At 47.3% G+C, this 25,451-nt stretch overlaps 1 protein-coding gene across 2 annotated transcripts in view; it reads left to right on the top strand.

The window, feature by feature from the left end:
- LOC123571109 (cytokine receptor-like factor 2) overlaps window positions 1–25,451 on the top strand; it is a 40,086-nt gene that overhangs the window by 281 nt on the left and 14,354 nt on the right. For both annotated transcript variants that reach the window (XM_065538833.2, XM_045383695.3), the window contains exons 2-6: window positions 4,642–4,744; window positions 9,205–9,371; window positions 15,354–15,487; window positions 20,752–20,914; window positions 22,286–22,406. In XM_065538833.2, coding sequence (XP_065394905.2) covers window positions 4,642–4,744; window positions 9,205–9,371; window positions 15,354–15,487; window positions 20,752–20,914; window positions 22,286–22,406 — 688 coding nt within the window. The remainder of the gene's footprint in view (window positions 1–4,641; window positions 4,745–9,204; window positions 9,372–15,353; window positions 15,488–20,751; window positions 20,915–22,285; window positions 22,407–25,451) is intronic.

Below are 25,451 nucleotides of genomic sequence, written 5' to 3'. Positions count from 1 at the left end.
GCCCAGGCTGGACGGCAGTGGCACGATCTCGGCTCACTGCAACCGCCACCTCCTGGGTTCAAGCAATTCTCCTGCCTCAGCTTCCCAAGTAGCTGGGATGAAATGTATTTATAAGTAAATACATGAATAATAACTGTATTTATTGCTCCTGGAATATCCTCTGCTTATATGCACTTTCGGTGGCCAGAACTAGGAACTGTATGTGTGCGTGTGTGTGTTTATCTATGATTGATTGATCAGTACATATATTCATGTTAATCTATCCATCAATTTATCTCATCTATCTTTTCCCATTCATCATCCATCCATCCATCATCCATCTATTATTCATTGATCCATCCACCCATCCATCAAACTATCCATCCACTCATACATTCACCCACCCATCAACCCACCCAGCCTCCATCCACCCATCCATCCACCATCCACCCATCTATTATCCATCCATCCATCCATCCATCCATCCTCCCTTCCACCATCCACCCATCAACCCACCCAGCCTCCATCCACCCATCCTTTCATCCATCCAACCACCCATCCATCCACCATCCACCCGTCATCCATCCATCCATCCATCATCCATCCATCCATCCATCATCCATCCATCCATCCATCATCCATGCATCCATCCATCCATCATCCATCCATCCATCCATCCATCCATCCATCATCCATCCATCATCCATCCACCCATCCATCCATCCATCCATCCACCATCCACCCATCATCCATCCATCCATCCATCCATCATCTATCCATCCATCCATCATCCATCCATCCATCATCCATCCATTCATACATCATCCATCCATCCATCATCCATCCATCCATCCATCATCCATCCATCCATCCATCCATCCATCCATCCATCCATCCATCCATATGCCAACACATCCATCCACCCACCCATCAAGCCATCCATCTACCCATGCATTCACCTACACTTTTATCCATTTATCCATCCATCCATCCATCCATCCATCCATCCATCCATCCATGTACACATCTACATATCCATCCATCCATCCACCCACCCACTCACCTATCTGTTCATCCATTTATCTATCCATCCACTCACTCATTCACCCACCTATCTACCCACGCTTTCATCCACTTATCCATCCATCCATCCATCCATCCATCCATCCATCCATCCACCATCCATCCATCTATCCACCATCCATCCACCAATACATCCATCTACCCATCCATCAAACCATCCATCCACCCATGCACTCAGCCACACTTTCATCCACTCATCCATCCATCCATCCATCCATCCATCCATCCATCCATGTACACATCTACATATCCATCCATCCATCCATCCATCCATCCATCCATCCACCCACCAACTCACCTATCTGTTCATCCATTTATCTATCCATCCACTCACTCATTCACCCACCTATCTACCCACGCTTTCATCCACTTATCCATCCATCCATCCATCCATCCATCCATCCACCATCCATCCACCATCCATCCATCCATCCATCTATCCACCATCCATCCACCAATACATCCATCTACCCATCCATCAAACCATCCATCCACCCATGCACTCAGCCACACTTTCATCCACTCATCCATCCATCCATCCATCCATCCATCCATCCATCCATCCACCCACCCATCCATGTGCACATCTACATATCCATCTATCCATGCATCCATCCACCCATCCACCCATTCATCTATGTATCTGTTCATCCATTTATTCATGCATCCAGTCACCCATCCACCCACCCATCCACTTGCCTTCCATCTATACACCCACCTGTCCATTGATTCATCCATCTACCCATCAATCCCTGCCTATCTGTGTCTATCTGTTTGTCTAACTATTTCTATCATCATCTATATAATTCTATCTATCTAACATTACTATGTATCTATGTATCTATGTATCTATGTATCTATATATCTATGTATCTATCTATCTATTTACCTATCTATCTATCTCTATCTATCCTCCAGATACCTCCACTTAAAACCCAACATGATAAGGTTCACTGTAGCCTGTCTTTCCAAACCTGTAACTCACTTCTTTGACAGTGAGAGACTTGGCTGCCATTATCCAAAATATCATTGCATGTTTGCTGAATTCTAAAATATTCCTATTCTCCATGTTCGGAATTACAAACCCAGACCTCTTGAAACGTCGAAGCTACTGAAGTCTAAGCAACTTTCCAAGCAAAGATAGAAATACTTCTTTAGAGTTGGTCCATTTCTGTTATTTTATTTTATTTTAGTTTATTTTGATACGGAGTCTGGCTGTGTCGCCCAGGCTGGAGTGCAGTGACACGATCTTGGTTCACTACAACTTCTGCCTCCTGGGTTCAAGCCATTCTCCTGCCTCAGCCTCTTGGGTAGCTGGGATTACAGGTGCCCGCCACCACGCCCAGCTCATTTTTTGTGTTTTTAATAGAGATGGGGTTTCACCATGTCGGCCAGGCTGGTCTTGAACTCCTGACCTCAGGTGATCTACCCACCTCGGCCTCCCAAAATGTTAAGATTACAGGTGTGAGCCACTGCACCCAGCCGGTCCATTTCTGAAGTTAGTGTGTATGGTGTTTTGAGAAAGACAGTCAGGTGGATCAATGGGGACAGTTTCCGATGCCACCTTAGGTATCCACAGGGGATGTGTCACTGGATACATGACTGATGCTCCTATCTGTGCATGGCACTAGTGGGCAAACATTACCTTTTGCAAAAACAAACAAAAGCAGCCAGGCATGGTGGCTCATGCCTGTCATCCTAGCTGAGATTTGGGAGGCTGAGGCAGGTGGATCACGAGGTCAGGAGATCGAGACCATCCTGGCTAACACAGTGAAACCCTGTCTCTCCTAAAAACACAAAAAATTAGCCAGGCGTGGTGGCGGGCACCTGTAGTCCCAGCTACTCAGCAGGTTGAGGCAGGAGAATGGTGTGAACCTGGGAGGTGGAGGTTGCAGTGAGCTGAGATCGCACCACTGCACTCCAGCCTGGGCAACAGAGTGAGACTCTGTCTCGAAAAAAAAAAAAAAAAAAGAGGCAACTATAATTGTACCCTTGTTGACATGTCTCTGAGGTTTTTGCAAAGGGTAAGGTCCACCCACTAGTGGCTTGTGCAGATATAAGCGTCAATCGTGTATCCAATGACACATCTTCTGTGGATATGTAAGGTGGCATTGTCTCTTCTGGACCAGCCTTTATGTATTCTGCAGCTCTTGCTCAAGGAATTAACAGGTAACCCGTGCACACAAACCTTGGTTTTCTCTGTCCTTTGACCTTTTATTTGTTATTATTTTTTGAGACGGAATCTAGCTCTGTCTCCCAGGCTGGAGTGCAGTGGCACAATCTCGGCTCACTGCAACCTTCTCCCAGGTTCAAGCGATTCTTCTGCCTCAGCCTCCTGAGTAGCTGGGATTACAGGCACCCACCACCACAAATGGCTAATTTTTGTAGTTTTATTTTTTTATTTATTTATTTTTGAGACGGAGTCTTGCTCTGTTGCCCAGGCTGGAGTGCAGTGACCAGATCTCAGCTCACTGCAAGCTCCGCCTCCTGGGTTTACGCCATTCTCCTGCCTCAGCCTCCTGAGCAGCTGGGACTACAGGCGCCCGCCACCTCGCCCGGCTAGATTTTTGTATTTTTTAGTAGAGACGGGGTTTCACCGTGTTAGCCAGGATGGTCTCGATCTCCTGACCTCGTGATCCGCCCATCTCGGCCTCCCAAAGTGCTGAGATTACAGGCTTGAGCCACCGCGCCCGGCCTAATTTTTGTAGTTTTAGTAGAGACGGTGTTTCACCATGTTGGCCAGGGCTGCTCTTAAACGCATGACCTCAGGCGATCTACCTGCCCCAGGCTTCCAAAGTGTTGGCATTACAGGCATGAGCCACTGCACCCAGCCAGACCTCTGTTCTTTTATTTTTTATTTATTTATTTATTTTTGAGACGGAGTCTCACTCTGTCGCCCAGCCTGGAGTGCAGTGGCACAATCTCGGCTCACTGAAACCTCCATCTCCCGGGTTCAAGTGATTCTCCTGCCTCAGCCTCCCGAGTAGCTGGGATTACAGGTGCCCACCACCACGCCCGGCTAACGTTTTGTATTTTTAGTAGAGACGGGGTTTCTCCGTGTTGGTCAGGATGGTCTCGATCTCCTGACCTCATGATCCATCTGCCTCGGCCTCCCAAAGTGCTGGGATGACAGAGGTGAGCCACCGCGCCCGGCCAGATCTCTGTCCTTTTAAACCAGCATCTCCTTCTTAGGACGAAAGTGCTGGCTTTATGCTGTCAGTTTCCAGCTGTGGGCGCGGTGGCTCACGCCTGTAATCCCAGCACTTTGGGAGGCCGAGGCAGGTGGATCATGAGGTCAGGAGATGCAGACCATCCTGTTGAATATGATGAAACCCCATCTCCACTAAAAAAGCAAAAAATTAGCCGGGGGTGGCGGCGGGCACCTGCCATCCCAGCTACTCAGGAGGCTGAGGCAGGAGAATCGCTTGAACCCTGAGGTGAAGGTTGCAGTGAGCCGAGATCACGGCACTGCCCTCCAGCCTGGGCGACAGAGAGAGACTCTGTCTCAAAAACAACGATAAATTAAAAAATAAAATAGAGTTGCCTGACAGTGAATTTCCTGCATCTCTCTGTGTCTAGGAGAAGGACTACAGATTCAGATCATGTACTTTAATCTAGAAACGGTGCAGGTGACATGGAATGCCAGCCACTACCCCAGGAGTAACCTGAGTTTCCACTACAAGTAAGTGGGCCCCACCCTGGAAGGCAAACCCCACAGCCCGGGGCTCAAAATAGCTCTTCTGAGAGCCGTCAGCGATTGGGAACGCCACAGAACGAAAGTGTGAAGCGTCACACTCGGCAAAAGCCAGAATGTTTGTTCTGTGGAACCCTCAGCCCTCACCACAACCGCAAGCTCATCGCCCCAAACCTTCTCGCCAAGGGATGGCTGACTCACGCTCAAAATCACCTACCTTCTTTTTGTTTGTTTGTTTGGTTTTGAGTCGGAGTCTCGCTCTGTCGCCCAGGCTGGGGTGCCGTGGCGTGATCTCGGCTCACTGCAACCTCCGCCTCCCGGGTTCAACCGATCCTCCTGCCTCAGCCTCCCGAGCAGCTGGGAGGACAGGCACCTGCCACCACGCCCGGCGAATTTTCGTATTTTTAGTCGTGTTGGCCAGGCTGGTTTCAAACTCCTGACCTCATGGGATCCGCCTGCCTCGGCCTCCCAAAGTGCTGGGATGACACGCGTGAGTCACGGCATCCGGCCTGAAAATCACCTAGATTATTAACGGGAGATGAAGAAAGAGATCTGTTCACCCAGGGCTGTGGGTGAACTTGAAATCTTATCTGCTAGGCAGCCGGGGAAGGAAACATTCAGTCTCTGAAACATGTCACAGCCTTACCCGGGGCTGCCTCCACCTTTGTGTCTGCCTGATGTGACTATTTTTTTATTTTTACCTTGGCTTAGTTGGACACCCAGAAGTGTGCGTGTCAGTGTTGGAGGAACGGTTTTTTACCTTTAGTCATGGGTGGTTGATTCTTCAGTTTGATAGCAAAACAGATAAACGGGAAAGTGTACAGAACAGGGAAATTTTAAAATGAAGTCACTCGGAAAGTGAGACTCACCGCGGGGAGGCCGAGGTGGGCGGATCACCTGAGGTCAGGAGTTCAAGACCAGCCTGGCCAATATGAGGAAACGCCATCTCTACTGAAAAATACGAAAATCAACTGGGCGTGGTGGCAGGTGCCAGTAATCCCAGCAACTTGCGAGGCTGAGACGGGAGAATCGTTTGAACCCTGGAGGCAGAGGTTGTGGTGAGCCGAGATCGCGCCACTGCACTCCAGCCTGGGTGACAGAGGGAGACTCCGTCTCAAAAAAAAAAAAAAAAAAAAAAAAGGAAACAATTCCTGAGCCAAGAATTCCCCGGACATTGTTGACGAGGAATAAGCCACTTGGTCTCACTCTGGGTGACAATTTTTTTTTTTCCCTGTGCAGAAAAACCAGAGTGATAGGTGATCTTGGCACATTCTTTTATTTTTTTGAGACGGAGTCTCGCTCTGTCACCCAGGCTGGAGTGCGGTGGCGCGATCTCGGCTCACTGCAAGCTCCGCCTCCCGGGTTTACGCCATTCTCCTGCCTCAGCCTCTCGAGTAGCTGGGACTACAGGCGCCCGCCACCACGCCCGGCTACTTTGTTTGTATTCTTAGAGACGGGGTTTCCCTCATGTTGGCCAGGCTGGTCTTGAACTCCTGACCTCGTGATCTGCCCGACTCGGCCTCCCAAAGTGCTGGGATGACAGGTCTGAGCCACCGCGCCCGGCCATTCTTTTACCGCAAAGGCCCTCCTGAAAGCAGGGGTCTCCTAAGGTGCCATAACAAAATACCATACGCTAAGCAGTTAAGATCAACAGTTATTCTAGTTCTGCAGGCCAGAAGTCCAAAGTCAAGGACAGGCCTCTCCTCCCTTCACAGGCTCTAGGGGAGGATCCTTCCTGCCTCTCCCAGCTCCTGGGGGCTCCAGGCGTCCCTGGGCTTGTGGCCGCATCACTCCAGTCTCTGCCTCCGTCTCCACGTGGCCTCCTCCTCTGTGTCTGTGTCTCCTCTTCTGTCTCTTAGAAGGGACACTTGTCATTCCATTTAGAGCCCATCCTAATCCAGGGTGATCTCATCTAAGATACTCAACTGAATGACACCCGCAGAGACCTTCTTTCTAAATGAGATTCTATTCACAAGTCTACGGGTTAGGACATGGACAGATCTTTTGGACGTCACCATCCCAATCCATTGCAACTGTGTCTGGTTCTTTCTGGAGGCTCTAGGGGAGGCTCCTTCCTGCCTCTCCCAGCTCCTGGGGGCTCCAGGCGTCCCTGGGCTTGTGGCTGCATCACTCCAGTCTCTGCCTCCGTCTCCACGTGGCCTCCTCCCCTGTGTCTGTGTCTCCCCTTCTGTCTCTTAGAAGGACACCTGTCATTGGATTTAGGACCCACCCTCATCCAGGATGATCTCATCTCTGGATCCTTCACTTAATCGCATCTGCAAAGAGCCTATTGCTGAATAAGGCCTTATTCCAGGTCTGGGCGTTAGGACACGGACAGATCTTTCTGACGGACACATATTAATCCACTGCAGCTGTATCCAGTTGCCTCCGGAAGCTCTAGGGGAGGATCCTTCCTGCCTCTCCCAGCTCCTGGGGGCTCCAGGAGTTCCTGGGCTTGTGGCCGCATCACTCCAGTCTCTGCCTCCGTCTCCACATGGCCTCCTCCTCTGAGTCTGTGTCTCCTCTTCTGTCTCTTAGAAGAATATTTTTCACTGTATTTCTTTGCTATCTCATAAAAATATTCTAATTGGATTGAGAGCTCACATTAATCCAGGCTGGAGCGCATTGGCGTGATCTTAGCTCACTGCAACCTCCACCTCCCAGGTTCAAGTGATTCTCCTGTCTCAGCCTTCTGAGTAGCTGGGACTACAGACACCTGCCACCACGCCTGGCAAATTTTTGTGTTTTTATTTTTAGTAGAGACACAGTTTCACCATGTTGACCGGGCTGGTCTCGAACTCCTGACCTCAGATGATCCACCCGTCTCAGCCTCCCAAAGTGCTGGGATTACAGGTGTGAGCCACCATGTCCAGCCTCCTCTTATAAAAACATTCTAATTGGATTGAGGGCTCACATTAATCCAGGAGGATTTTATGTCAGTGCTTACCTAATCATGTCTCCAAAAATCTTATTTGCAGCTAAGATCCCATTCACAGGTTCTGGGAGTTGGGACGTGGGCATGGCTTATGGATGGCCACAATTCAATATACTACAGTAACCATGCAAGGGTTTTTTGTTTGTTTGTTTTTTGAGACAGTTTCACTCTTGTTGCCCAGGCTGGAGTGCAATGGCACGATCTCGGCTCACTGCAACCTCCGCCCCCCCAGGTTCAAGCGATTCTCCTGCCTTCGCCTCCCGAGTAGCTGGGATTACAGGCATGCACCACCACGCCCGGCTGATTTTTGTATTTTTAGTAGAGACGGGGTTTCTCCATGTTGGTCAGGCTGGTCTCGAACTCTGCACCTGCACCTGGTGACACAAGGGGTTTAAATATTTATGAGAGAGCAAGTTTTTCTGTTTGGACAGGTGTTGTAGTTAGCTGTAAAGAAGGGTCATTGAAGTTAGTGAGGAGGGAACCTGGCCGGAGGCCACGGTGAGAATGGAGCGTGAAGGAACGGCCATTAGATTTGTTAAATGCTGTTTTAAGAAATGTCCAGGCTGGGCATCGTGGCTCACGCCTGTCATCCCAGAATTTTGAGAGGCTGAGGCAGGAGGATAACCTGAGGTCAGGAGTTGGAGACCAGCCTGGTCAACATGGTAAAACCCCGTCTCTACTAAAAACACAAAAATCAGCTAGGCTTGGTGGTGCATGCCTGTCATCCCAGCTACTCAGGAGGCTGAGGCAGGAGAATGGCTTGAACCCGGGAGGCAGAGATTGCAGTGAGCCGAGATCGCGCCACTACACTCCAGCCTCAAGGACAGAGCAAGACACCGTCCAAAAGGAAAAAAAAAAAAAAAAAAAGGTCAGCGTGCACACCTGTAATCCCAGAACTTTGGGAGGCCGAGGCGGGTGGATCACCTGAGGTCAGGAGTTCGAGACCAGCCTGGGCAACATGGTGAAACCCCGTCTCTACTAAAATCACAAAAATTAGCCGGGCGTGGTGGCAGGCACCTGTAATCCCAGCTACTCAGGAGGCTGAGACAGGAGAATCTCTTGAACCTGAGAGGTGGAGGTTGCAGTGAGCTGAGATCGTGCCACTGCACTCCAGCCTGGGCGACAGAGTGAGGCTCTGTCTCAAAAAAAAAAAAAAAAAAAAAAAAAAAGAGAAGCTGGATGTGGTAGCTCACACCTCTAATCCCAGCACTTTGGGAGACTGAGGCGGGTGGATCACCTGAGGTCAGGAGTTCGAGACCAGCCTGGCCAACACGGTGAAACCGTGTCTCCAGTAAAACTACCAAAATTACCTGGGCCTGGTGGCGGGTGCCTGTAATCCCAGCTACTCAGGAGGCTGAGACAGGAGAATTGCTTGAACCCAGGAGGCGGAGGTTGCAGTGAGTTGAGGTTGCACCATTGCACTCCAGCCTGGGTGGCAAGAGCAGGACCCCATCTCTAAATAAATAAATGAATAAATAAAGCACTGTTGCTAAACGGTCATTTTAAACCCCAGATTCAGTCGAGATGAGGCCTATGACCAGTGCACCGTCTACATTCTCCAGGAAGGTCACACCTCGGGGTGCCTCCTAGACGCAGAGCAGCAAGACGATATTCTGTATTTCTCCATCAGGAACGGGACGCACCCCGTTTTCACCGCCAGTCGCTGGATCTTTTATTACCGTAAGTATTGTAAAGCCAGCTCACCGTGCTTGTCGGTACTTCCTTCACCTTATTATCCCAAGGACTGAAAACCAAGCTCCTGCCAATCACCGGATCCGTGATTACCGTTAACTCTTGAAAAGCGAGCTCAGCACACTTTTCAGTACTTCCTTCAGCTTATTACCACAAGTACTGAAAAGCTCATGCAAATCGCCGGATTCAGATTACCGTAGCTATTTTTTTTTTTTTTTTTTTTTTGAGACAGTCTTGCTCTGTGCCCCAGGCTGGAGTGCAGTGGCGTGATCTCGGCTCACTGCAAGCTCCGTCCCCCGGGTTCACGCCATTCTCCTGCCTCAGCCTCCCGAGTAGCTGGGACTACAGGCGCCCACAACCGCGCCCGGCTAATTTTTTGTATTTTTTTTTTTTTTTAGTAGAGACGGGGTTTCACCATGTTAGCCAGGACGGTCTCGATCTCCTGACCTTGTGATCCGCCCGCCTCGGCCTCCCAAAGTGCTGGGATTACAGGCTTGAGCCACCTAGCCCGGGTACCGTAGCTATTAAAAAGCAAGCTCACCATGCTTTTCAGTACTTCTTTCACCTTATTACCGTAATGAAAAGCTCGTGCAAATCGCCGGATTCATGATTACCGTAGCTATTGAAAAGCAAGCTCACCACGCTTTGCAGTACGGCCTTCAGCTTATTACCATAAGTAATGAAAAGCAAGTTCATGCCAGTAGCGGGATCAATGATTACCGTAACAATTGAAAAGCAAGCTCAGCACACTTTTCAGGACTTTAAACTCACGCAAATCGCCGGATCCATGATTACCGTAGCTATTGAACAGCAAACTCACCACGCTTTTCAGTACTTCCTCCAGCTTATTACCGTAAGTAATGAAAGGCAAGTTCATGCCAGTCACAAGTTCACGCGGGATCAATGATTACCGTTAACAATTGAAAAGCCAGCTCAGCCCACTTTTCAGTACTTCCTTCAGCTGATTACCCTAAGTACTGCAAAGCCATCTCATGATAGTCGCTGGATCAATGATTACCGTAACTACTGAAAAGCAAGCCCAGCATACTTTTCAGTACTTCCTTCAGCTGATTACCATAAGTACTGAAAAGCTCATGATAATCGCCGGATCCATGATTACCGTAGCTATTGAAAAGCAAGCTCACCACGCTTTTCAGTACTTCCTTCAGCTGATTACCCTAAGTACTGAAAAGCAATCTCATGATAGTCGCTGGATCAATGATTACCGTAACGATTGAAAAGCACGCCCAGCCTACTCTTTAGTACTTCCTTCAGCTGATTACCATAAGTACTGACAAGCGAGCTCAGACAAGTCACTGGATTAGTGATTACTGTAGCTATTGAAAAGCAAGCTCACCATGCTTTTCAGTACTTCCCTCAGCTTATTACCATAAGTACTGAAAAGCAAGCTTATGCCAGTGGGGTGGGGGGGGGGGGGGAATCAATGATTACCGTAACTACTGAAAAGCAAGCCCAGCACACTTTTTAGTACTCTTTCAGCTCGTCACCTTCAGTTAGTTTCAGTAAATTCTGAAAAGCAACCTCATGGACCATTGGCCACTGGAGCCCAGTGCCCAGTTCCTGACTCCAAGTGAGGAGAAACCGGCCTTCCAGAAAGTTCCCTCTTACACACACACTGGTCGGGGTGGAGACCACATGACTGTGATTTAAGGGAATGAATTAAAGCTTGGGTGCGGTGGCTCATGCCTGTAATCCCAGCACTATGGGAGGCCAAGGCGGGCGGATCACTTGAGGTCTGGAATTCGAGACCAGCCTCACCAACATGGTGAAACCCTGTCTCTATTAAAAATAAAAAATAAACAAAATTAGCCGGGCGTGGTGGCGCACGCCTGTAATTCCAGCTATCTGGGAGGCTGAGGCACGGCAATTGCTTGAACCCGGGAGACAGAGGCTGCAGTGAGCCGAGATCACGCCACTGCACCCCAGCCTGGGCGATTTATAAATTCATTATTGAAAAATAAATAAGGCTGGGCGCGGTGGCTCACGCCTTTCATCCCAGTACTTTGGGAGGCTGAGGCAGGAGGATCAACTGAGGTGGGGAGTTCGAGACCAGCCTGACCAACATGGAGAAATCCCGTCTCTACTAAAAATACAAAATGAGCTCGGCGTGGTGGCGGGCACCTGTCATCCCAGCTACTCAGGAGGCTGAGGCAGGAGAATCGCTTGAACCCGGGAGGAGGAGGTTGCAGTGAGTTGAGATCCAGCCACTGCCCTCCAGCCTGGGCAACAGAGTGAGACTCCATCTCAAATAAATAAATAAATACATAAAATAAGGGAATTAATTAGAGATGCTGCCCTCTGGTGCCCTGTGTATACACACACACACAGACACACACACACACACACACACAGATACACACACAGACACACACACAGACACACACACAGACAGACAGACACACACACAGACACACACACACAGACACACACACGCACACACACACAGACACACAGACACACACACACAGACACAGACACACACACGCACACACACACAGACACACACACACACACAGACACAGACACACACACACAGACACAGACACACACAGAGACACACACACAGATACACACAGACACACACAGATACACACAGACACACACACACACAGACAGACAGATACACACAGACACACACACACACAGACAGACACACACACACAGACACACAGACACACACACACAGACACAGACACACACACGCACACACACACAGACACACAGACACACACACACAGACACACAGACACAGACACACACACACAGACACACACACGCACACACACACAGACACACACACGCACACACACACAGACACACACACGCACACACACAGACACACACACAGATACACACAGACACACACACAGATACACACAGACACACACACACACAGACAGACAGACACACACACACAGACACACACACAGAGACACACACACAGACACACACACAGAGACACACACACACAGACACACACACAGACACACACACACACACAGACAGACAGACACACACACACAGACACACACACAGAGACACACACACACAGACACACACACAGAGACACACACACAGACACAGACACACACAGACACAGACACACACACAGACACACACACAGATACACACACACACAGACACACACAGACACACACACAGAGACACACACACACACAAACACAGACACACACACAGACACACACACATACACACAGACACACACACACACACAGACACACACACAGAGACACACACACACAAACACAGACACACACACACAGACACACACACATACACACAGACACACACACACACACAGACACACACACAGAGACACACACACACAAACACAGACACACACACACAGACACACACACATACACACAGACACACACACACACACACGCACACACACACAGACACACACACGCACACACACACAGACACACACACAGACACACACACACACACACACACACACACAGAGGGAGCAGGAAATACTCTCTCACCGTCATCCCACTCACTGGATGTTTTATCTTTTTTTTTTTTTTTTTTTGAGAGGGAGGGTGTTGCTCTGTCGCCCAGGCTGGAGTGCAGTGATGCAATCACAGCTCACTGCAAGCTCCACCTCCTGGGCTCAAGCGATCCTCCCGCCTCAGCCTCCAGAGTAGCTCAGACCACAGACACACGCCACCGTGCCTGGCAAACGTTCTCATGTTTTGTAGACCTGGGGTCTCACCATATTGCCCAGGCTGATCTCGAACTTCTGGGCTCAAGAGATCCTCCCGCCTTGGCCTCCCAAATTTCTGGGATGACAGGCACGAGCCACTGCACCTGGCAGGTTTCCTTATGTGTGTTGAGAACTGGCTGTAAGGAAACCCTCTTTCCAAAATGTTTCTTCTGTATCCTAGAATTCTGTAAGGCTGTGGCTCTTTTTTCCTTTTTTATTTTTTAGAGGTAGGGGAAACGGATCTGTTTCAGAATCCCGTGAGAACGGCGAACTCTTTATTCGCGAAATTACTCGTAGATACTGGGTGCGTTTCCTGGGCTCTAATAGGTCACCACAAACGGGAGGTTTAAAACAACAGAAACTTATTCTCTCCTAGTGAGACGGACGTGTCTGAGAGCCCCATTCCCTCCGGAGGCCCCAGGGGAGGGTCCTTCCTGCCTCTCCCAGCTCCTGGGGGCTCCAGGCATCCCTGGGCTTGTGGCCACATCACTCCAGTCTCTGCCTCCGTCTCCACGTGGCCTTCTCCTCTGTGTCTGTGTCTCCTCTTCTGTCTCTTACAAGGACACCTGTCATTCCATTTAGAGCTCAGCTAATCCAGGGTGATCTCATCTCAAGATCTTTAACTAATTACATCTGCAAAGACCCTATTTCCAAATAAAGTCCCACTCACAGATTATGGAGAACAGGACACAAACATGTATTTTAGGGATCAACATTCAATGCATGACAGTTGTATCCAGTCCCTTCTGAAAGCTCTAGGGGAGGATCCTTCCTGCCTCTCCCAGCTCCTGGGGGCCCCAGGTGTCCCTGGGCTTGTGGCCGCATCACTCCAGTCTCCGCATCTGTCTCCACGTGGCCTCCTCCTCTGTGTCTGTGTCTCCTCTTCTGTCTCTTACAAGGACACCTGTCATTGCATTTAGAGCTCACCCTACTCCAGGATGATCTCATGTCAAGATTCTTAACTAATTACATCTGCAAAGACCCTATTTCCAAAGAAGGTCTCATTCAGAAGTTATGGAGAACAGGACACAAACATGTATTTTAGGGATCAACATTCAATGCATGACAGTTGTATCCAGTCCCTTCTGAAAGCTCTAGGGGAGGATCCTTCCTGCCTCTCCCAGCTCCTGGGGGCTCCAGGCATCCCTGGGCTTGTGGCCGCATCACTCCAGTCTCTGCCTCCGTCTCCACGTGGCCTTCTCCTCTGTGTCTGTGTCTCCTATGTCTCTGAGAAGGACACCTATGGTTGCATTTAGAATGCTTCCTTCTCCGGTATGACCTCATCTTAACTAACTAAATGCACCTATAAGGATCCCCTCTCCCCCACTTTGTTTTGAGATGGAGCCTCTCTCTGTCACCCAGGCTGGAGTGCGGTGGCACGATCTCGGCTCAATGCAACCTCCACCTCCCAAGTTCAAGCAATTCTTCTGCCTCAGCCTCCCGAGTAGCTGGGACTACAGGATGTGCCACCATGCCTGGCTAATTTTTGTATTTTTTTAGTAGAGACTGGGTTTCACCCTATTGGCCAGGCTGGTCTCGAACTGCTGACCTTGTGATCCACCCGCCTTGGCCTCCCAAACTGCTGAGATTACAGGTGTGAGCCACTGTGTCCAGCCAGATCGATTTTTTTTTTTTTTGATAGAATTTCGCTCTTGTGCCCCAGACTGGGTGCAATAGCATGATCTCGGCTCACGCAACCTCTGCCTCCGGGGTTAAAGTGATTCTCCTGCCTCAGCCTCCCGAGTAGCTGGAATTACAGGCATGCACCACCACGCCCAGCTAGTTTTGTATTTTTAGCAGAGACGGGGTTTCTCCATGTTGGTCAATCTGGTCTCGAACTCCTGACCTCAGGTGATCCGCCCGCCTCGGCCTCCCAAAGGATCCTATTTTTAAATACAATCCCATTCTGAGTTTCTGGGGAGTTGGGATTTTAACATGTATTTTTGTGGGGGACATAATTTAGCCTGTAAGAGACACACAGGACATTTTCCACAGAATTTTAGACAGTTCCTTCGCAAACCTAACAGGTTCTCGGAGCTCTGGTGAAGCTTCTCCTATAAAAGTAATGAAGACGGGCGAACCGCAAGCCCCATAAGGTATTAAGGGAAGGGAGGGGTACAAGCTAGAGAAAGGGGATGAAGTAAGCCTGTCACAGTCATCTCAGAGAGGAGGGATGTCACTGTCTGTAACATGAATCTGTTATTTCTTCTTCTCAGTGAAGCCCAGTTCTCCGAAGCAGGTGAGCTTTTCGTGGCATCAGGACGCGGTGACAGTGACGTGCTCTGACCTGTCCTACAGGGGTCTCCTCTATGAGGTTCAGTACCGGAGCCCCTTCGACACGGAGTGGCAGGTGAGCCAGGCGGCCGTGACTCAGGGCGATGGTGGCTGGGCGTCCCCCAGGTGTGGGCTGTGGGATTTGCTGTTCAATCAGACTCCCGGGTCCCCTTTGTCTACACCTGCCTGAATTCCACTGTGCTGTTTCTTCCTGAGAGAGCTCTAGTCCGGCTCGCATTTCTCTCCGTGTCTCTGAGGGGTCTCCAGAGAAAGAGAACCAATAATATGTCTGTCTGTCTATCTATCTATCTATCTATCTATCTATCTATCTATCTATCTATCTATCTGTCTGTCTATCCATCTCTATATCATTCTTTCTGTCTTTCAACCTATTATCTATCTATCTATCTAATTCTATTTTATCTGTCTCTATCTCTTTCAATCAATCAATCTATCTATCTCATTCTATTTTACCTCTATCTCTGTCTTTCAATCTATCATCTATATTGTTCTATTTTATCTCTCTCTGTCTTTCAAACTATTATCTATCTATCTATCTATCTATCTATCTATCTATCTATGATCTATCTATATCTATCCATCTCTATCTATATCATTCTCTCTGTCTTTCAATTTATCTATCTATCCATATCATTCTATTATATCTCTCTGTATCTCTTTCAATCTATCATCTATGTATCTATCTAGGTATGTATGTATCTATCTATCTACCTATCTCATTCTATTTTATCTGACTCTATCTCTTTCTATCTATCTATCTATCTATCTATCTATCTATCTAATCATTCTATTTTACCTCTATCTCTATATTTCAGTCTATTATCTATCTATCTATCTATCTATCTATCTATCTATCTATCTATCTATCTATCTATCTATCTGTCTATCTACCATTCTATCTATCTATCTATCTATCTATCTATCTATCTATCTATCTATCTATCTATCTATCTCATTCTATTTTATCTCTCTCTAGCTGTTTCAATCTGCTATCTATGTATCTCATTCTATTTTATCTGTCTTTCTCTTTCAATCTATCATCTATCTATCTATCTATATCATTTTATTTTGTCTCTCTCTGTCTTTCAATCTATCATCTATTTTATCAATTAACTCTCTTTGTTCTATCTCTCTATTGCTCTATCCATATCTATTTTATGTACCAACTCTCTTTTATCTATCTATGTACCATCAATCATCTATGTATATCATCCCTATCTCTATCTAGCTCATCTATCTATCATCTCTATCTACCTACCTATTATCTCTCTCTATTCTACCATCTACTATCCTATCTATGTATTTATCTATCTACGTATGTATCTATATATCTACCTATCAACTATCTGTCTCTATCTATTTATGTATCATCTATCTGTCTACTTCTCTGTGTCTTCTGTCTATGTATTATCTATCTATCTATCTATCTATCTATCTATCTATCTATCTATCATCTATTTATCTCTCTATCATCTATCATCTAGCTATGTATCATCTATCAAGTCTATCATCTCTCTGTTTTATCTTTTTATCTATCATTTCTTTATCTACCTGTAGTCCTACCTCTATCTCTACATATCTGTCTCTCTACACACACACACAGACATACACAGACACACACACACACAGACACACAAGCACAGGCACACAGACACACACACAAACACAGACACGCACACACACAGACACACAGACACGCACACAAAGACAGACACGGGCACACACACAGACACACACAGAAACACAGACATGCACACACAGACACACACACAGACATGCACACAAAGACACAGGCACACACACAGAGACATGCACACAAAGACAGACACACACAGGCACACACACAGACACCCACAGAAACAGGCACACACAGACGCACACACACAGACACAGATGCAGACACACACACAGACACACAGACGCACACAGACAGACACACACAGAGTCATGTGCTGCCTAAGGACCTTTTCGTCGTCAGCAGACAGCATGTATCACGGTAGTCCCCTGTGATTATCACACAGCTGTCCTATGCAGGTGTCCCAATTAGTTTCTTCTACACCCTATTTTTCCTGTAGCTTTTCTATGTTTAGATATGTTTAGATACACAAATACTTGCATTAGGTTTGCCCGCACTATTCAGTACAGTAACGTGCTGTACAGGTGTGTAGCCCAGGAACAATTTGCTATACAGCCTAGGTGTGCAGTGGGCTAGACCAGTGAGATGTTATATCTACATATATGTGTGTATACACACACACATATACACCCACACACATATATACATAGCTTATATACATACACATATACATACACATATACACACACACATATACACACACACATATATACATAGCTTATATACATAGCTTATATACATACACATATACACACACACATACACACACACATATATACATAGCTTATATACATAGCTTATATACATACACATATACACACACACATATACACACACACATATATACATAGCTTATATACATAGCTTATATACATACACATATACACACACACACACACATATATACATAGCTTATATACATACACATATACACACACACATATATACATAGCTTATATACATACACATATACACACACATATACACACACACATATATACATAGCTTATATACATACACATATACACACACACATATACACACACACATATATACATAGCTTATATACATACACATATACACACACACATATACACACACACATATATACATAGCTTATATACATACACATATACACACACACATATACACACACACATATATACATAGCTTATATACATACACATATACACACACATATACACACACACATATATACATAGCTTATATACATACACATATACACACACACATATACACACACACATATATACATAGCTTATATACATACACATATACACACACACATATACACACACACATATATACATAGCTTATATACATAGCTTATATACATACACATATACACACACATATGGGTATACACAGCTTATATAGACACATAACACACATATATACACACTTTATATACACAGCTTATATACACATATTTATACCCATGTATATACACACCTTACATACACCATATATACACACATATATAAACAGCTTATATACATATATATACACACACGTATATACACACTTTATATACACAGCTTATATATACATATTTATACCCATGTATATACACACCTTACATACACCATATATACACACATATATAAACAGCTTATATACATATATACACACACGTATATACACACTTTATATACACAGCTTATATACACATATTTATACCCATGTATATACACACCTTACATACACCATATATACACACATATATAAACAGCTTATATACATATATATACACACACGTATATACACACTTTATATACACAGCTTATATACACATATTTATACCCATGTATATACACACCTTACATACACCATATATACACACATATATAAACAGCTTATATACATATATATACACACACGTATATACACACTTTATATACACAGCTTATATACACATATTTATACCCATGTATATACACACCTTACATACACCATATATACACACATATATAAACAGCTTATATACATATATATACACACACGTATATACACACTTTATATACACAGCTTATATATACACACACGTATATACACACTTTATATACACAGCTTATATATACACACATATATACACACATATATACACATATAGATACACAGCTTATATATACACATATATACACAGCTTATATACACACACATATATACACACATATATGTACACACCTAATATACACAGCTTATATATACACATATATACACACTTATATACACACCTTATATACACAGCTTATATACACATATATACACACGTATATACATGCCTTATATATACACACATATATGTACACACCTTATATACACAGCTTATATATATACACATATACACACTCTGTGACTAGCTAGAGGTTTGTAAAATACACCAATCGGTCCTCCATAAAAATACACCAATCAGCACTCTGTGGCTAGCTAGAGGTTTGTAAAATGCACCAACCACTGCTCTGTAAAAATGCACCAATTGGTGCTCTGCGGCTAGCTAGAGGTTTGTAAAATGCGCCAGTCAGTGCTCCATAAAAATGCACCAATCAGCGCTCTGTGGCTAGCTAGAAGTTTGCTAAAATATGCCAATCAGTGAGCCATAAAAATGCACCAATCAGCACTCTGCGGCTAGCTAGAGGTTTGTAAAATGCACGAATCAGTGCTCCATAAAAAGGCACCAATCAGTGCTCTGCAGCTAGTTAGAGGTTTGTAAAATGTGCCAATCAGTGTGCCACAAAAATGCACCAATCAGTGCTCTGTGGCTAGTTAGAGGTTTGTAAAATGCGCCAATCACTGCTCTGTAAAAACGCACCAATCAGTGCTCTGCGACTAGCTGGAGGTTTGTAAAATGCGCCAATCAGTGCTCCGTAAAAAGGGACCAATCAGCACTCTGCGGCTAGCTAGAGGTTTGTAAAATGCACCAATCAGTGCTCCGTAAAAACGCACCAATCAGCACTCTGCAGCTAGCTAGAGGTTTGTAAAATGGACCAATCAGCAGGACATGGGCGGGGACAAATAAGGGAATTAAAAACTGGCCGCCCCAGCCAGCAGCAGCAACCCATCTGGGTCCCCTTCCACACTGTGGAAGATTTGTTCTTTCGGTCGTCACGATAAATTTTCGCTCTTCATGATAAATTTTCGCTCTTCACAATAAATCTTGCTGCTGCCCACTGTTCGGGTCCGTGCCACCTTTAAGAGCTGTAACCCTCACCGAGAAGGTCTATGGCTCCATTCTTTTTTTTTTTGAGACGGAGTTTTGCTCTTGTTGCCCAGGCTGGAGTGCAGTGGCACGAGCTCGGCTCACTGCAACCTCTGCCTCCCGGGTTCAAGCCATTCTGGTGCCTCAGCCTCCCGAGTAGCTGGGATTACAGGCATCCACCACCACGCCCAGCTAATTTTTGTATTTTTAGTAGAGACGGGGTTTCTCCATGTTGGTCAGGCTGGTCTCAAACTGGCGACCTCAGCTGATCCGCCCACCTCGGCCTCCCAAAGTGCTGGGATGACAGGTGTGAGCCACCGTGCCCGGCCTTGCAGCTTCATTCTTGAAGTCAGCGAGACCATGAACCCACCGGAAGGAAGACTCCAGACTCACAGGTTACATCACTAATCATTGTGTATGTGTGTGTGTGTGTGTGTGTGTGTGTGTGTGTTTGTTTCTCCAGTCCAAACAGGAAAATACCTGCAATGTCACTATAGAAGACTTGGATGCCGAGAAGTGTTATGCTTTCCGGGCCCGGGTGAAGGCCATGGAGGATGCGTATGGGCCGGACACGTACCCGAGCGACTGGTCAGAGGTGACGTGCTGGCAGAGAGGCAAGACTCGCGGTAATGTTTGTTACGCAGCAGGGCCGCATAACCTTGTCACCGGGCTGGAGTAGCCATAACCACCGACACTGTCCTGCCTTCTTGGGAGGTGGGAGGGAGGGTGTTTGTGAGCAGAGCATGTGTCTGAGCAAGCTCAGTCTTCTCTCATCCTCCAGGGCTCCATCTGAAAGCAACAAGCAATTCCGCTCCTTGCTTTGCTCCCTGCCTGCTTTCACTCGGGCTAGTTTTCCTTCTTTTTTTTTTTGAGACAGAGTCTCAGTCTGTCGCCCAGGCTGGAGTGCAGTGGTGTGATCTCAGCTCACTGCAACCTCTGCCTCCTGGGGTTCATACCGTTCCCTGCCCTAGCCTCCCGGGTAGCTGGGATTACAGGCACGCACCACCAAGCATGGCTAACTTTTGTATTTTTAGTAGAGTCGGGTTTCCCCGTATTGGCCAGGCTGGTCTGAAACTCCTGACCTTGTGATCCGCCCGCCTCGGCCTCCCAAAGTGCTGGGATTAAAGGCGTGAGCCACCATGCCCAGCTTTCAATGTATCTTTTCAGGGGGCATAATTTCAGGCGTACAGCCACCAACAGCCAAAAGCAAGCTCTCATATGCTGTAAAGACCCCAAGCAACAGGCTACATGTGGAACCTGCCCTTACTTCCTGGGAATGGCTGTGGGATGTGTTCTCGTCCAGAGACAGTGTCTCTTTCCAGAATATTTTCCATAGGAATCAAAATTTGTTGACACTAACTTCATTAAAAAAAATTAAGGCCCATCTCTACTAAAAATACAAAAATTAGCCTGGTGTGGTGGCGGATGCCTGTAGTCCCAGCTACTCAGGAGGCTGAGGCAGGAGAATCACTGTATTAAAAATACCAGACTGGGCTGGGCCCAGGGGCTCAAGCCTGTGATCCCAGCACTGTGGGAGGCCGAGGCAGGCAGATCACCTGAGGTTCGGAGTTCGAGACCAGCCTGGCCAACACGGAGAAACCCCGTCTCTACTAAAAAATACAAAAAATTAGCCGGGCGTGGTGGCGGCTGCCTGTAGTCCCAGCTACTCAGCAGGCTGAGGCAGGAGAATCGCTTGAATCCGGGAGGTGGAGGTTGCAGTGAGCCGAGATCACGCCACCGCACTCCAGCCTGGGCGACAGAGTGAGATTCTGTCTCAAAAAAAAAAAAAAAAAAGTAAGTAAAAGATTTGCTGACACTAATATTTACAAAACAAAAAACAAAAAACAAAAAACAACAACAACAAAAAAACCAAAAAAACCCGAAACTACAAATAAACAACGAAGAAGAAAAAAAACACGAAACAGTGAGGAGGGTGGTTGGGGAGGAGATGAACCATCATGTTGAAAATGCACAGCAGCCTTTTTGTTTCGTTTCAGATTCGTGCCCAGAGCCTCGCACGCCTCCCAAACCGAAGCTGTCCAAATTTATGTTAGTTTCCAGCCTGGCCATCCTTCTGATGGTGTGTCTTCTCCTTCTGTCTTTACGGAAATTATGGAGGTGAGGAGGACACCTGCCAGGCATGGGTGGAGGATTTTGCTTGCAGAGTATCTGTGAAGTGGGAGAAAAGATTAATAGCCTGACAGAATCATTTCACTGGGCTTCAGTTTCCAATACAACGTCCACTTTTCTGACAGTGCATTGCAAGAAATTTCGGAGGGTGCCGGGCACGGTGGCTCCCACCTGTAATCCCAGCACTTTGGGAGGCCGAGGCGGGCAGATCACAAGGTCACGAGTTCGAGACCAGCCTGGCCGATATGGTGAAATCCTATCTCTACTAAGAATACAAAAATTAGGGTTGGATGCAGTGGTTCACGCCTGTGACCCCAGCACTTTGGGAGGCTGAGGCAGGTGAATCACGAGGTCAAGACATTGAGATCATCCTGGCCACCAGCGTGGCCAACATGGTGAAACCCCGTCTCTAATAAAAACACAAAAATTAGCCGGGCGTGGTGACGTGCACCTGTAGTCCCAGCTACTCGGGAGGCTGAGGCAGGAGAATCACTTGAACCTGGGAGGCGGAGGCGGCAGTGAGCCGAGATCACACCAATGCACTCCAGCCTGGGTGACAGAGCGAGACTCCGTCTCAAAAAAAAAAAAAAACCAAAAAAATTAGTTCGGCTAGGTGCAGTGGCTCACACCTGTCATCCCAGTACTTTAGGAGGCTGAGGCGGGTGGATCACCTGAGGTCAGGAGTTCGAGACTAGCCTGGCCAACATTCCAAAACCCCCACCTCTACTAAAAATATAAAAATTAGCCGGGTGCACTAGCACACGCCTGTAGTCCCAGCTACTCCGGAGGCTGAGGCAGGAGAATCGCTTGAACCCAGGAGGTGGAGGTTGCAGTGAGCTGAGATTGCACCACTGCACTCCAGCCTGGGCGACAGAGTGAAACTCTGTCTGAAACAAAGAAAACACAAAATGAGCCGGGCATGGTAGCGTGCACTTGTAGTCCCAGCTACTTGGGAGGCCGAGGCGGAAGAATGGCTTGAGGCTAGGAGTTTAAGGCTGCAGTGAACTGTGACTGCACCACTGCACTCCAGCCTGGGTGACAGAGCGAGATTCCGTCTCTCAAAAAGAAAAGAAGCGCAGGTAAAGCTGGGCAGCTTGAATTTGTACAAGGTCTGGTATTGTCGTTGCTCAAGCTGCGACTGAATTTTCAGCTTTGGATCCAGTTAGAGATCTAGCCGAAACAATATTCTTTCAGACCCCAGAGAGAGCTTTTCAAAAATGTGGAGGGTGAGTCATTCTCTTATTTATTTATGTGTGTATTTATTTTGAGATGGAGTCTCGCTCTGTCACCCAGGCTGGAGGGCAGTGGTGCGATCTCGGCTCACTGCAACCTCTGCCTCCCGGGTTCAAGCCATTCTCCTGCCTCAGCCTCCTGAGTAGCTGGGGAGTTGAGTCATTTTCTTCTTTATTTATTTATGTGTGTATTTATTTTGAGATGGAGTCGCGCTCTGTCACCCAGGCTGGAGTGCAGTGGTGCGATCTCGGCTCACTGCAACCTCTGCCTCCCAGGTTCAAGCGATTCTCCTGCCTCAGCCTCCCAAGTAGCTGGGAGGTTGAGTCATTTTTCTTATTCATTTATTTGTGTGTGTGTTTATTGTGAGATGGAGTCCTGCTCTGTCGCCCAGGCTGGAGTGCAGTGGTACGATCTTGGCTCACTGCAACCTCTGCCTCCCAGGTTCAAGCCATTCTCCTGCCTCAGCCTCCTGAATAGCTGGGACTAAAGGTGTGTGCCACCGCGCCCGGCTAATTTTTGTATTTTTAGTAGAGACGGGGTTTCACCATGTTGGCCACGCTGGTCTTGAACGCCTGACCTCAGGAGATCCGTCCACCTCAGCCTCCCAAAGTGCTGGGATGACAGGTGTGAGTCACCGCACCCGGCCAACCTCCTCTTCTTATAAATACCTCAGCCCTGTTGAAACAGACCCTCCCTAGTGACCTCATTTTACCATCATCACCTTGTTAGAGACCCCCTCCCCCATTTCCAAATATAGTTTCATTGTGAGGTTGAGGATTAGAATTTCAACATAGGAATTTTCAAGATGACGGCCTCATTTCAGCCCATCTCATCAACAAGATGCAAATAACCACGTATTTAATGCAAATCCGTTGTGTGCACAGGACGTGGCTCACTGTTCATCACACCTTATTCCTGGTGGGAACTTTTTTTTTTTTTTTTTTTTTTTTGAGACGGAGTCTCGCTCTGTCGCCCAGGCTGGAGTGCAGTGGCCGGATCTCAGCTCACTGCAAGCTCCGCCTCCCGGGTTCACGCCATTCTCCTGCCTCAGCCTCCGGAGTAGCTGGGACTACAGGCGCCCGCCACCTCGCCCGGCTAGTTTTTTGTATTTTTAGTAGAGACGGGGTTTCACCGTGTTAGCCAGGATGGTCTCGATCTCCCGACCTCGTGATCCGCCCGCCTCGGCCTCCCAAAGTGCTGGGATTACAGGCTTGAGCCACCGCGCCCGGCCGGAACTTTCATATTTTTAAGACAGAGTCTCACTCTGTCACCCAGGCTGGAGTGCAATGGTATGGTCTTGACTCACTGCAACCTTCGCCTCCCGGGTTCAAGCGATTCTCCCGCCTCAGCCTCCTGAGTAGCTGGGATTACAGGCGTCTGCCACCACACCCAGTTAATTTTTGTATTTTTATTTATTTATTTTTTTAAAGACAGAGTCTCACTGTGTGGCCCAGGCTGGAGTGCAGTGGTGCGATCTCGGCTCACTGCAACCTCCGCCTCCCGGGTTCACGCCATTCTCCTGCCTCAGCCTCCCGAGTAGCTGGGACTACAGGTGCCCTGGCTAATTTTTTTCTTGTATTTTCACTAGAGACGGGGTTTCACCATGTTGGTCAGGCTGGTCTCGATCTCTTGACCTCAGGTCATCCGCCCGCCTTGGCCTCCCAAAGTGCTGGGATGACAGGCGTGAGCCACCGCGCCCAGCCTCCTGGTGGGAACTTTGTGAGGACCCCAGAGGCAGGGTCCCTGGGGAGGGTGAGGAGACACATGTATCCACGCGGAAGGCCCTGCCCTCCCATTCTT

The sequence above is a fragment of the Macaca fascicularis genome, chromosome Y (genome assembly GCF_037993035.2).
Source record: "Macaca fascicularis isolate 582-1 chromosome Y, T2T-MFA8v1.1".
Lineage (NCBI taxonomy): Eukaryota > Metazoa > Chordata > Mammalia > Primates > Cercopithecidae > Macaca > Macaca fascicularis.
This window is presented reverse-complemented; position numbering and strand designations above follow the sequence as displayed.